Here is a 15,425-nt window from a genome sequence, read left to right as displayed (position 1 = left end):
GATCAGTGAGCTGAGATAAGGCAGGGCTTTACCTATCAAAGACTTATAGATGACCTGGAGCCAGTGGGTTTGGTGACGGATGTAGTGAGAGCCAGCCAACAAGAGCATACAGGTCGTAGTGGTTGGTAGTATATGAAGCTTTGGTGACAAAACAGATGGCACTATGATGTTTAAATGTGTGTATTCCAATTACACAGCATCAAGTTTGAAAGTTTATTCGCCACGTGCACAGGATACAAAAGGTGTTAAACAGTGGAGTGACATTTTTACCTTGAGCTCTTTCCCAACAATGCAGTAATAATAATAATAATAATAATAATAATAATAATAATAATAATAATAATAAAACATATTTTTGAAGCACAAGAACTATGATAAAGAAATGAGAATGCAAGTATATACAGATCAGTGCCAGTGCAAGGGTACTTGAGTGGTTGAGGTGGGTTTATACATAAGTTACTGGTAGTAGGATATTCATGTAAAAAAAGTGACTTGTAGCAGGAATATATAAATAATATACTAATATAAAAGTAAAATATACATGTAAACAGGAGTAATAGTGATCAGTAGCAGGATAAATACTAATGTTAATTGCAATCAGTAATCAATGGACAGAAGCGTAATGGAGTAATCAAATCATTTTAGCAGCAGCGTAGGTTGTCTGAGTGGGTAGAAACCTGTGGATGTGCATACATATAGGCAGTGTGGGTAGTCTGTGGGAGAAGGAGAGCAGTAGTAGTTCTCCATTTAACAGTCTTATGGCCAGGGGATAAAAGCAGTCTAGGAGTCTGTTGGTCTAAGCCTTGATGCACCTGTACTGTCTGCCGGACGGGAGCATGGAGAATAGGCCATGTCTCGGGTGGCTGGAGTCTTTGGCAAGTTTTCTGACCTTTCTCAGACGCCGTCTATCATGTACATTCTGGATGGCTGGGAAATCACCCCCAGTAATGCGTTGGCCCATCCATAACACCCTCTGTATGGGCTTCCGTTCGTGGGTGGTGCAGTTGCCATACTAGACGGTGATACAATCAGTCAGGATGCTCTCAATGGTGCAGCTGTAAACATTCCTAAGGATTTGAAAGGCCATGCCAAATCGTTTCATCCTCCTGAAGGAAAAGAGGTTGTCATGCTTTTTCTGGTGTAAGAGGACCATGTCAAGTCCTCGGTGATGTGAACACCAAGGAACTTGAAGCTGTTGACCCTCTACACTGCGGCCCCATCAATGTGGATGGGGGTGTGGGCACACAGTCGTGGGTAAACAGTGAGTACAGGTGGGCGCTAAGCACACGGCGTGTTGAGATTCAGCATGGTAGTGGTGGTGTTGCCTACTCTCACCACCTGGGGTCAGTCCATCAGGAAATCCAGGATCCAGTTGCAGAGGGAGGTGTTCAGTCCCAGGGACCTGAGCTTAGTGACGAGCTTGGAGTGCACTATTTGTTAGGGATCCCCATTAGCTGTTGCCAAGGCAGCAGCTACTCTTCCTGGGGTCCAAACACATGAAGACACTTACATTACATATAAACAGTACATCGTATAACATTATTACATCACATATCTACAGTACAAAATGTACAATACCACCACACCATACCAACAATATTACAATGTACGTGTGTAGAGTGCGTGTGCTATCGCTTGTGTGCGTATGCGTGTGTATGTACCTTATTGTGTGTGTGTCTCTTCAGTCCCCGCTGTTCCATAAGGTGTATTTTTGCAATTTTTAAAATGTTTTATCTAATTCTGCTGCTTGCATTCATTACCTAATGAGGAATAGAGTTCCATGTAGTCATGGCTCTATGTAGTACTGTGTGCATCCCATAGTCTGTTTTGGACTTGGGAATTGTGCAGAGACCTCTGGTGACATTCTTGTGGGGTATGCATGGGTGTCCAAGCTGTGTGCTAGTAGTTTAAAACAGACAGCTCAGTGCATTCAGCATGTCAAAACGTCTTACAAAAACAAGTAGTGATGAAGTCAATCTCTTCCTATTTTAGCAATGAGAGATTGACATGCATATCATTAATGTTAGCTCCCCGTGTACTTTTAAGGACCAGCCGTGCTGCCCTTAAGTCCCTCTTTGTGGCACCTGACCACACGACTAAACAGTAGTCCAGGTGCGACAAAACTAGGGCCTGTAGGACCTGCCTTGTTGGTAGTGTTAAGGGAGAGCAGCGCTTTATTATGGACAGACTTCTCCCCATCCTAGCTACTGTTGTATCAACATGTTGCAGAGGGAGGTGTTCAGTCCCAGGGACCTGAGCTTAGTGACGAGCTTGGAGTGCACTATTTGTTAGGGATCCCCTAACAGTTTACATTCCAGGGTTACTGCAAGCAGTTTAGTCACCTCAACTTGCTCAATTTACACATGATTCATTACAAGATTTAGTTGAGGTTTAGGGTTTAGTGAATTATTTGTCCCAAATACAATGCTTTTAGTTTAAAAAATTTAGAACTAACTTATTCCTTGCCACCCATTCTGAAATCAACTGAAGCTCTTTGTTAAGTGTTGCTGTCATTTCAGTCGCTGTAGTAGTTGACATGTATAGGTTTGAGTCATCCACATACATACACACTGGCTTTACTCGTTAAAATGTAAGGGGCCTAGACAACTGCCAGTGGAATTCCTGATTCTACCTGGATTATGTTGGAGAGGCTTCCATTATAGAACACCCTCTGTTCTGATAGACGGATAACTCTTTATCCACAATATAGCAAAGGGTGTAAAGCCATAACACATACGTTTCTTCAGCAGCAGACTATGATCGATAATGTCAAAAGCTTCACCAGCAATATTTTTATCATCAATTTCTCTCAGCCAATCATTTGTGTAAGTGCTGTGCTTGTTGAATGTCCTTCCCTATAATGGTGCTGAAAGTCTGTTACCAATTTGTTTAATTATACGTTTTTTAAATACATGTTTTTAAAAACCTGCTCACGTCAGCCTCGGAGAACAAGATCATCCAGTCCTCTGCACGGCTCAGTGTTGCTTTTGTTGAAGCGTGCACAAAATGCATTGAGTTCATCTGGTAGAGAGGCATCGTTGGGCAGATCATGGCTAGGTCTACCTTTGTAATCCATAATGGACTGTAACCCCTGCTTCATGCATTGAGCATTGGATCCAGGGTAATGAAGCCAGAGACAGAGGTGGTTAGCTCGTCGACAGAGTCCCGAACCATATTCCAGTCAGCGCTAGCAAAGCAGTCCTGCAACATAGCCTCTGATTCGGAGGACTATTCCTCTACGGAGCGTGTCACAGGTACTTCTGGTGCTTTTGTCACAGGTACTTCTGGTGCTTTTGTTTGTGAACAGGAAGCAGGTATAAGGGTACAAGGCGAGACCCAGAGGCAGACACAGGAGGCAGATGGTTTGAGTCTTTGATATTTATTATAATCCAAGGGGTAGGCAAGAGTGGTCGTGGACAGGCAAAATATCAAAACCAGGTCAGAGTCCAGGAGGTACAGAGTGGCAGGCAGGCTCGAGGTCCGGCAGTTGGGTTCAGAGTCAGGTCAGGCAAGGGTCAAAACCGGGAGGACTAGCAAAAGAGAGATAAGAAAAAGCAGGCGCACGGGAAAAACACACTGGTTGACTTGACAAGACAAACTGGCACATAGAGACAGGAAACACGGAGATAAATACACCGGGGAAAATAAGCGACACCTGGGGGGGGGGGGTGGAGACAATCACAAGGACAGGTGAAACAGATCAGTGTGTGACAGCAGGAGTATAGAGTCATGATCTGATTTGCCGAAGAGGGAACGAGGGAGGGCTTTGTATGCTTACTCGTGGGTTGAGTAACACTGGTCTAGGACTTTATCACCCCTAGTGGCAAAGGAGACGTGTTGATAGAAGTTGGGCATCAAATGTCTTAGTTATGCAAATGTTTAAAATCGCCAGGAAAAAGAAAAGCAGCGTCCAGGTGCATGGTTTCCTGCTTGTTTATAGCCTCATACAGTTTGTTAAATGCCAAATATATGTTGTTGCTGTTGTTGTCCTGAAGTGGAATTTACACAGCAGTCACGGTAACCGATAAACTCTCTCAGGAGGTAGAAGAGTTGGCATTTGACCATCAGGTATTCCAAGATGGCTGAACAATAGGTTGAGACTTCTACTGAGCTAGAGTCTGTTCACCATCTGTTGTTGATGACGAGACATACCCCTACCCATCTGGATTTTCCTGAATCCAATGACCTGTCTGCTCGGAGAATGGAGAATCCATCAAGTTGAATAGCCATGGGGGTTCTCTTGTCCAAAAGCCATGTTTCAGAAAAACAGAGAATGTTACTGTCACGAGAGTCCCATTGATAGCAAATCTGTGATCGGAGGTCATCCATCTTATTATCAAGTGACTCGGTGTTGGCCAATAGAATGGAGGGAAGGGGTGGCCGGTTTTCCCTTCACCTTAGTTTCACCAGGAAACCAGCTCTCCTGCCTCGTTCACCGGCATTTCCTCTTGGGTAGCCGAAGATTGGATGGAGGTACACAAAGGGTCCAGGGTAGATGAGTTGAGGCTGGAATTGAGATTAGTAACTGCTGATCTAAGGTTCAAAAGATGTTGTTGATCATAAGAAAAGATAGTGAATACATTTAATGCAAAAAAGTTAAGATAAACGCCAAAATAATCACAAAAAAGCAAGGCCATATAGTACGTCACCATATTGCATCAGGTATCAGCCCTATAATTTCCTGCTTTTGAACCTCATGCAGAATTGTGTCACTCTCCCTGACTGAGCAGTGCTCCACTGTATGATTGCTGTAAGTGAAAGACTTGAAGGCAGCATGAGGCATAGGTTATCCCTTTGCTGCTGCTGGAGGATTGGCTCACTAAAGACTGTCAATCAACGACAGACAGCCGGCTGGCTGGCTGGCTGGCTGGCTGGCTGGCTGGCCGGCCGACCGACCGACCGACCGACCACTCTGGTGAGAAACACAACATACAGTACCAGTTAAAAGTTTGGACACACTTACTCATTCAAGGGTTTTTCTTTAATTTCTACATTGTAGAATAATAGTGAAGACATCAAAACTATGAAATTACACATATGGAATCATGTAGTAACCAAAAAAGTGTTAAACAAATCAAAATATATTTTATATTTGATATTCTTCAAAGTAGCCACCCTTTACCTTGATGACAGCTTTGCCTACTCTTGGCATTCTCTCAACCAGCTTCATGAGTTCGTCACCTGGAATGCATTTCAATAAACAGGTGTGCCTTGTTAAAAGTTTATTTGTGGAATTTCTTTCTTAATGCGTTTGAGCAAATCAGTTGTGTTTTGACAAGGTAGGGGTGGTATACAGAAGATAGGGCTATCTGGTAAAAGACCAAGTCCATATTAAGGCTCAAATAAGCAAAGGGAAACGACAGTCCATCATTACTTTAAAACATGAAGGTCAGTCAATCCGGAAATTTTCAAGAACCTTGAAAGTTTCTTCAAGTGCAGTCGCAAAAAACATCAAGTGCTTTGATGAAACTGTCTCTCATGAGGACGGCCACAGGAAAGACCCAGAGTTACCTCTGCTGCAGAGGATAAGTTCATTAGAGTTAACTGCACCTCAGCCCAAATAAATGCTTCATAGACTTCAAGTAACAGACACATTTCAATATCAACTGTTCAGAGGAGACTGCGTGAATCAGGCCTTCATGGTCAAATTGCTGCAAAGAAACCACTACTAAAGGACACCAAAAAGAAGAACATACTTGCTTGGGACAAGAAATATGAGCAATGGACATTAGAACTGTGAAAATCTGTCCTTTGGTCTGATGAGTCCAAATTTGAGATGTTTGGTTCCAACCGCTGTGTCTTTGTGAGACACAGAGTAGGTGAACAGATGATCTCTGCATGTGTGGTTCCCACTGAGAAGCATGGAGGAGGTGTGATGGTGTGGAGGGTGCTTTGCTGGTGACACTGTGTGATTTATTTAGAAAAAGGCACACTTATCCAGCATGGCTACCACAGCATTCTGCAGCGATACGCCATCCCATCTGGTTTGCGTTATCATTTGTTTTTCACAGGACAATGACCCAACACACCTCCAGGCTGTGTAAGGGCTATTTGACCAAGAAAGAGAGTGATGGAGTGCTGCATCAGATGACCTGGCCTCTACAATTACCTGACCTCAACCCAATTGAGATGGTTTGGGATGAGTTGGACCGCAGAGTGAAGGAAAAGCAGCCAACATGTGCTCAGCATATGTGGGAACTCCTTCAAGACTGTTGGAAAAGCATTCCTCATGAAGTTGGTGTGCAATGCTGTCATCAAGGCAAAGGGTGGCTACTTTGAAGAATCTAAAATATATTTAGATTTAACACTTTTTTTGCTTACTACATGATTCCATATGTGTTATTTCATAGTTTTGATGTCTTCACTATTATTCTACAATGTAGAAAATAGTAAAACATTTAGAAAAACCCTTGAATGAGTAGGTGTGTCCAAACATTTGACTGGTACTGTACGTAATAAATACAGTGCATTACTATAATACTGTCATAGGTGGGTGGCACCTTAATTGGGAGGACAGGCTCATGGCTGGAAAGGAATACATGGAATGGAAACCATGTGTTTGATACCATTTCATTTAATCCATTCCAGCCATTATTATGAGCTGTCCTCCCCTCAGCAGGTTTCGGGACGATCCACCGTTTTAGCAATGTTTCACTGTGTGTGTGTGTGTGTGTGTACTTAATGATATGTGAGTTTATCTGACTTGAGTTGTGCTTTTCTTCTATCCATCCTTCACAAATAGAATGTCAGAGTTTCTATGACAACTGTTCTTATTCCTTCCTGCAGAATGGGAGAAGGAATGTACTGTAATGGCATCCCACCTATCGCACCCTGAAATTGTTTCTCACAGCTGACTGTAGAAATATACAACTATACAGCATAGAACAGATGTAGGCTCAGTACATGGTCAGACAGTAGACCGCAGAGACTGGATAATTATGTGTGAAGTAATTATCTTTCCGGTGTTTTCCATATTGAATGTATTATAGTGTATTGTTTTTTTGTGTATTTGTATGCTGTCTTCACAAAATGAACTTCCATGTAAACGGACCATAAGGTATATCGTATCGTACAAGTTTCTTCAGGGTCATATGAAAGCTGCTGAATGCATTTAGTTTCCCCTTTTTTTGATAAACTAAAAAGAAGAGGCAGCTATAGTGATGGCCACGTAGCACAGCTAAATATCCCTATCCTTTGCACTTTAATTTGCACCAAACATTTAATGTCCAAACAAATAATAACCCAACATAGTTGGGTCACAGTCTTCATTTCAAATATCAAACAGACACCTTTTATTGAATATTGATTTGTATATTGATGTCTATACAGGGCTCATCTGTAAAAAGACCTTGGTCTCAGCATGACTAATCATGTTAATGATCATATTAATGCTTCAAATCATGTTTATCCAACAAAAAATTGGAATAGATGCTTGATCATTTATATGTATCTTTAAAGCCTACCTGCCATTCCCTTTTATATTCTGTGTGCTTACCTTATGGCCTGAGTTAACCTGTGGAGTGGTGCCTGTTCTACTGTGTAGACCTCAGTTAAATATGTATCTATGTTTGAGGTGGTAGAACAGTTGAACTTACTTTGTAATCAACGTCAAGTTTGAGAAAATAAAACCCCTAACATTTGCACCCGACTCAATTGTCTCTTGTTGCCTGTTGGTTGTCCCTTACAGACAGACAGATGGATAGATGCTTTATGTCTATTCCAGTTTTGAATGGTTGGGGGGGGGGGGGGGGGGGCTGGGAGAGGGAGGGGACTGGTGCATTCTCCAAGCCTTGGCTGAAACAGGTCTGTTTAAATCCCAGTTCAATCTGCAGTCTGTTAAAATAGTCCCACTCAGTTTTGCATCTCCATAGGGACATGTCAGTGACTCTACCAGTCATAGCGCTTTAATCCACAGATTGACGTTTTAAATGGGTACATTCCAATTACACAGCACCAGGTATCGGTCCCTATAATTTCCTGCTTTGTAAACCTCATCCACAAACATGTATCGCTCTCTGACTGAGCAGTGCTCCACTGTATGATTACTGTAAGTGAAAGACTTGAATGCAGCAGGAGGCGCAGGTTCTCCCTTTGCTGCTGCTGGAAGATTGCCTCACCGAAGACTGTCAATCAACAAACACACACACACACACACACACACACACTGACAGACTGAAGCTGACAGGTTTAAATGAACCACTCTGTTGAGAAACACTTCATATGTAAATACAGTGCATTACTAGATTACAGTGCATGCTGTTCCTTGACTTTAAATGAGTAGTATTCTATATATTCGGGTCAACTCTGGAGGAGTAGATTCAGACAGCTGATATGCTTACAGACAGGAGAGAGGTCTATACAGCTGTTTGTGTGCGTACTTGCGTGCATGTGCATGCATTTAATGATGTGTGAGTTTATCTGACTTGTTGTGTTTTTCTTCAGTCCGTCCTTCATAAAAAGTCAGAGTTGCTATGACAACTGTTCTATGACAACTTCTCACAGCTCACTGTAGAAATATACAGCATCAAACAGATGTAGGCTCAGTACATGGTCAGACAGTAGACCGCAGAGACTGGATAATTACACTTAGTGTACAAATCATTAGGAACACCTGCTCTTTCCATAACAGACTGACCATGTGTATCCAAGTGAAAGATATGATCCCTTATTGATATTACCTGTTAAATCCACTTCAATCAGTGTAGATGAAGAGGAAGAGACGTAAAGAAGGATTTTTAAGTCTTGAGACAATTGAGACATCAGAGGGTGAATGGACAAGACAAAATATTGAAGTGCCTTTGAACAGGGTATGGTAGTAGGTACCAGGCACACCGGTTTGAGTGTGTCAAAAACTGCAACACTGGTGGGTTTTTCACGCTCAACAGTTTTCAGTGTTTATGAAGAATGGTCCACCAACCAAACGACATCCACCCAATTTGACATAACTGTGGGAAGCATTGGAGTCAACATGGGCCAGCATCCCTGCGGAATGCTTTCAACACCTTGTAGAGTCCATGCCCTGACGAATTAAGGCTGTTCTGAGGGCAAAACGGGGTGCAACTCAATATTAGGAAGGTGTTCCTAATGTTTTGTACACTCAGTGTAAATGTGCATTAATTATTATCTTTCTGGTGTTTTCCATATTGTATGTATTATAGTGTATTGTTTTTTGTGTATTTGTATGCTGGCTTCACAAAATGAACTTCCATGTAAATGGACAATAAAGCACAGAACATCATATGGAACAAGGAAATTAACATGAGTGTCTTTAGGGTCAATGCTGAATTCCCGTTCAATTCTTAACTGATCAACTCAAAATAAGTGGTAACTAGAGTACAGAGATACAAGTATACACATACACCGATGAGCGTCTGCTTTTGTGCAGATTGTACCGCCTTTGATCCGTGATTGCACCTTGTGTGTGTTTGTGTGCGTGCGTGCATGTGATGATGGTCACGGCTTTGATCAGAGATCACATCAGGCGTGTGTGTGTGTGGGTGGGTGGGTGGATGGGTGGGTGTTATGAAATCAGCGGCTGGACTCTCATTGGTGATTTATTTTTCCACTGACTGTTTCTCTCTCTCTCTCTCTCCCCCTCCTTTCCTCCCTTTCTTTTTCCAGGTGTCTGTGAAATATTGGTTGAGTCCAGAGATACCAGAAAGAAGCTACTGACACAGGTTACTGCTGGAGAGGGCACACCAATAAACACACATCACAAAGGTACACACAGCTTATACAGCTATGGAGGATTACGCTTCATTAATCATCTGCCTGGTCAATCTGAAGTCCTACATGGTTTGAGTGTGAGTACCTTTTTAAACTCTTACGCATCGTTCATCTATACTGCTAGCCTTGGTGCAGAACCTTATCTTTCTCTTGTCTCCTCTCCTCTCTAGGATGGACTTGTCTAACTGTACAGAGGGGGTCTTCTCCCTGGGTGGGGGTGAGGAGGGGGATGGGGGTTCTATAACCCCACCAAGTAAAATCATCCTCACCCTCACCCTGTCCCTGCTCGCTGTCATGACAATGGTTATCAACTCCCTGGTGATCACAGCCATCATCGTAACCAGAAAGTTACATCATCCGGCCAACTACCTGATCTGCTCTCTGGCGGTGACGGACCTGCTGGTGGCCATCTTGGTCATGCCCTTCAGCATCCTCTACATACAGAGGTAGCTACAAAGATTCATTATTGCACAATTTGTTTGATTTGTCTTGCAGCATAAAGTGTCTTACAGCATTTCAGATGCACATATATGTTTAAAAGACATGTAATCAAAGTATACTGTTTGTGATCAAAATAATAATAAAGTGCAGTCACAAACATAATCCCTATCAATATTCTGTCTGAATCCTCAGGGAAAGCTGGGTGATGGGTGAGGCTGTCTGTAATGTTTGGCTGAGTGTTGACATCACCTGCTGCACTTGTTCCATCCTCCACCTGGCAGCCATCGCTCTGGACCGCTACTGGGCCATCACTGACGCCGTGGAGTACTCACGCAAACGCACCGGCCTCCGAGCTGGCATCACTGTCGCCGTCGTCTGGTTCCTGTCCGTCCTCATATCCCTTCCCCCTCTGCTGTGGAGGAACCATGGTGGGGGGCCAGAGGAGGACCAGTGTCTGATAACGCACCACCACATCGCCTTTACCCTCTACTCCACCCTGGGGGCCTTCTATATTCCCCTGCTCCTCATCCTCATCCTCTACTATAAGATCTACAGAGCAGCTCAGACTCTGTACCTCCGCAGGGGGGCCAGCAGAGCCAGCCAGCACTCCTCCATGGTCAACGGAACCACCCTCCCCTCCTGCCCCACTGATGGAGACCCCCAGAGCCCAGACACCCTGAACCCCCCGGAAAAGTCTTACTCAGACCCCTCCACGGAGGGAGACCGCGTGCGCATCGCCGTAAAAAGTCCCCAGAGCGAGTCGAGGCGGGAGCGTGAATGTGGGTTGAGACGGCAGCGTATCTCAGGGACCAGGGAGCGACGCGCTGCATCTACGTTAGGACTGATACTGGGGGCCTTCGTGGTCTGCTGGATGCCTTTCTTCCTGAAGGAGGTGATCGTCAACACGTGTGGCTCCTGCAACACCTCCATAGAGCTGGCTGACTTCCTCACCTGGCTGGGGTACCTCAACTCCCTTATCAACCCTCTCATCTACACTATCTTCAACGAAGACTTTAAGAAGGCCTTCCAGAGACTGGTCAGGTGTAGGCTTCGCCTCTGACACGGGCAGAGAGGACACACATTTGTTTTTTATTTAACCTTTATTTAGGCAGGGTGGAGTCCAATTTAGACAAAGGTACCTCACACATACAAGTATCTGTAGGGTCGCTAAGTCGAACAGTGAATATCAAACACAGATTCAACCACAAAGACCAGTGAGGTTTTCCAATGTCTCGCAAAGAAGGGCACCTATGGGTAGAAAACGACATTGAATATCCATTTGAGCATAGTGAAGTTATTCATTACAAATACTACAAATACAGGCGTCCTTCCTAACTCAGTTGCCGGAGAGGAAGAAAACCACGATTTCACCACGAGGTCAATGCTGACTTTAAAACAGTTACAGAGTTTAAAGGTACAATATTCAGAAATCTCTCCGCCATTTCCTGGTTGCTAAAATTCTAATACTCCGTCTAATTTCAGTTTGACAAAACAAGCAGTTTATAGTGTAGAGAATCATTGCACCATCTAATCCGCTGTGAAAAATCTTTACAATAACCAAAATATTGTATTTTCAACTGTTTGAAGCTGGTGTACATAACTGAAAGTAAAAGACGCAAAAGCCATACTTAAGAACGAGAAGCATAGAAATAGAACACAGAACAGATCTACCGCTTCTTACGTTTGCTTTCAATGAGAATGACCGTCTAACTCACATTTCTATGTGCATTTTGTCGGTCGCCCAAAAATGTACATATTGAAACTTTAATGGCTGTGATAGGAGAAAACTGAGGATGGATCAACATTGTAGTTACTCCACAATACTCAACTAATTTACAGGGTGAAAAAAAGGAAGCCTGTACAGAATACATATATTTCAAAACATGCATCCTGTTTGCAACAAGTCACTAAAGTAAAACTGCAAAAAATGTGGAAAAGAAATTAACTTTACAGTGCCCTCAAAGTATTCATACCCTTTGACTTATTTCACATGTTGTTGTGTTGTAGCCTGAATTCAAAATGGATTACATTTTACTTAAATGTTTTCTCACACATCTACACAAAAAAAACCCATACTGACAAACTAAGTATCAACCCCCTGAGTCAATACATGTTAGAATCAACTTTGGCAGCAATTACAGTGACTCTTTCTGGGTAAGTCTCTAAGAGCTTTGCACACCTGGATTGTACAATATTTGCACGTTCTTAAAAAAAGTATTCAAGCTCTGTCAAGTTGGTTGTTGATCATTGCTAGACAGTCATTTTCAAGTCTATTCATATATTTTCAAGTCGATTTAAGTCAAAACTATAACTAGGCCACTCCAGGATCATTCAATGGCATCTTGGTAAGCAACTTCAGTGTATATTTGGCCTTGTGTTTTAGGTTATTGTCCTGCTGAAAGCTGAATTTGTCTCCTAGTATCTCTTGGAAAGCAGACTCAACCAGGTTTTTCTCTAGGATTTTGCCTGTACTTGGCTCTATTTCATTTTCTTTTCATCCTAAAAAAAAACCTCTATTCTTGCTGATGACAAACATACCCATAACAAAATGCAGCCACCACCCTGTTGAAAATATAAGGAGTGGTACTCAGTGATGTGTTGGATTTGCCCCAAACATAACTCATTTTTTGCCGTTTTCCTTTAGTGCCTCACTCTGTCCATTAGGTTAGTATTGTGGAGTAACTACAATGTTGTTGATCCATCCTCAGTTTTCTCCAATAAAACCAATAAACTCTAACTTTTTTAAAGTAACCATTGGCCTCAAGGTGAAATCCCTGAGCAGTTTCCTTCCTTTCTGGCATTGGAGTTGAGGGTGCCTATATCTTTGTTGTGACTGAGTGTATTGATACTGTCACGTTGGTATGAAGAGATTCGGGAGACAGGCACAGGAATGCGTAATATAATTTTTTAAATTAAGCCCAAATTACGGCGTGCCGTGTAAAGGCACGGGAACGAAGACCAAACAAACACGTAACAAAAAACAGGGTAGAAACCCAAAACAAAAGAGCGAGGAGTACCTTGAATAAATAACACACTCGCACAATGATTAACACACGGGATGAGACCTGTAGTCATCTGCGCAATCCACAATGGCACGAAAGCCTAAACACACAGCACAGGTACTCACACGCACCAATGGACATTGTACCGATAATGGACAGCCCAATGGAAACCAAAGGGCACACTTATACAAGTACTAATCAGTGGGAATAGGGGACAGGTGCGCGTAATGAAAATTCCGGAGGGATCCGTGAAACCATCCAAAGTGTAATTATGTAACTTCACAATTCTTAAAGGGATATTCGATGTCTGCTTTTTTACACATCTACTAATAGGTAGTCTTCTTTTCAAGACATTGGAAAACTACCCTGGTCTTTGTGGTTGAATCTGTGTTTGAAATTCACTGCTCAACTGAGGGACATTATAGATAATTGTATGTGTGGGGTACAGAGATGATGTAGTCATTCAAAAATCACGATAAACACGTTATTGTACACAGAGTGAGTCCATGCAACTTATTATGGGACTTGTTAAGTATATTTTTTTTCTCCTGAACTTATTTTGGCTTGTCATAATAAAGAGGTTATATACTTTTTGACTCAAAACAGTTTAGCTTTTAATTTAAAAAAAATTGTAAACATTTCTAAAAACATAATTAAACTTTGACAGTATTGTGTACAGGCCATGCACACAAAATCTAATATTAACCAATTCTAAATTCAGGCTGTAAAACAACAAAATGTGGATAAAGTCAGGGGTGTGAATACTTTCTGAAGGCACTGGATGTCCTGAAGTTGCTTACTAAGACAACATTGAATGTTCCTGAGTGGCCTAGTTACAGTTTTGACTTAAATCTGCTTGAAAATCTATGTCAAGACTTAAAAATGGCTGTCTACCAGTGACTAACATCCAACTTGAGAGAGTGTGAAGAATTGAAAAAGAAGAATAATGCAAATATTGTACAATTCAGGAGTGGAAAGCTCTTAAGAGACCCAGAAAGACTCCCAGCTGTAATCGCTGCCAAAGGTGATTCTAACATGTATTAACTAAGGGGGTTGAATACTTATCTAATCAAGAAATATGAGTGTTTTATTTTTTATAAAGTTTTTACAAGTGTTTTTTTTTTATCCACCACAGAGTATTTTGGGTAGATCATTGACCAAAAATTACAATGAAATCCATTTTAATCCCACTTTGTAATACAACAAAATGTGGAAAAAGTCCAGGGGTGTGAATACTTTCTGAAGGCACTGTAAATCTTTAGTCACATACCCGGTCACAGGGATGGCGATCTCGTACTTCTATAGGTTAATAACGATGTTAGGTTGTTGTAATGTTACATGCACGCACACACACACACACGCAAGCATGTGCACGCCATTCAGTTCAGAGTTGTGTTGGATCCGGGATAGCATCTGACTGCCTGAGATCAGAGACTATCAACAGAATAAACACAAGAGACTTTAAATCTTTACCCGGAGGAAATTACCTGTAATACTCTGCCAAGACTAATGGACACTCCAGCCAGGTCAGTCTAATGGGACTGGCACATTGCTGAGCTTTGGAGGAAAGTTAAGAGGACCTCAGATCCATAAGAGTCTATTTATAGAGAGCCATGAGGTCATCATCTCCTTGATGTTTGATTGGGTTACTGTCGTAGTCGGGATGGTGTTTAAATGAATAGACAGAAACTGGTTAAACTGTAGGATGAAACTCTGGACTTAAACCATCAGCCTCGATCATTGCAAGGTCTTAGAATAGCTGATCATGGTGTTTCTGTCTGTTCTATAACTACCAACCTCCCCAAGCTAGTAGACATATCTGAAATATAACATATCAAAAGTTTTGACTTATTCTCCAAACAATATTTGTTGTGATCATTGTTTTTGTTGATGCTACAAAAGTAGTGATTTAAAGTTGTGATACTCAATCAGTGTTGTTAATAAGCTAGATATTCCACTTCTACAGTGCAACTTTTGTGTTATATGCCATATGGGTGCTTTATATTCTGTCTTAATGCAGAGATCTCTATAGCTGATTAAAGAGAGCTGAGAAAGTTGCTCCACCATTGTCCTCCACCCATAGCACAGAGAGCTCTGATCCAGAGGCACAGCAGGCGAATACGTGTGTCATTAAGAGAGGAGGTGCTAGAATACTGATTATTTAACTCCCACTCATAAACTTAGAATATGGTATGAATGTTTTTCTTACCGTAAGTACAGAGGGTAATGTTTGTGAGGCAAATGTAAGGAGATTTG

At 42.1% G+C, this 15,425-nt stretch overlaps 1 protein-coding gene across 1 annotated transcript in view; it reads left to right on the top strand.

The window, feature by feature from the left end:
* LOC110520361 (5-hydroxytryptamine receptor 1F-like) overlaps window positions 1-15,097 on the top strand; it is a 30,283-nt gene extending 15,186 nt beyond the window's left edge. The window contains exons 2-4 of the mRNA XM_021597623.3: window positions 9,622-9,803; window positions 9,897-10,172; window positions 10,360-15,097. Of these exons, the coding sequence (XP_021453298.1) occupies window positions 9,898-10,172; window positions 10,360-11,227 (1,143 nt within the window). The 5' untranslated portion in view covers window positions 9,622-9,803; window position 9,897 and the 3' untranslated portion in view covers window positions 11,228-15,097. The remainder of the gene's footprint in view (window positions 1-9,621; window positions 9,804-9,896; window positions 10,173-10,359) is intronic.
* The last annotated feature ends 328 nt before the right edge of the window (window positions 15,098-15,425 follow it).

Source organism: Oncorhynchus mykiss, chromosome 3 (assembly GCF_057628025.1).
Source record: "Oncorhynchus mykiss isolate SJ-2025 chromosome 3, ASM5762802v1, whole genome shotgun sequence".
Taxonomy (NCBI): Eukaryota; Metazoa; Chordata; class Actinopteri; order Salmoniformes; family Salmonidae; genus Oncorhynchus; species Oncorhynchus mykiss.
This window is presented reverse-complemented; position numbering and strand designations above follow the sequence as displayed.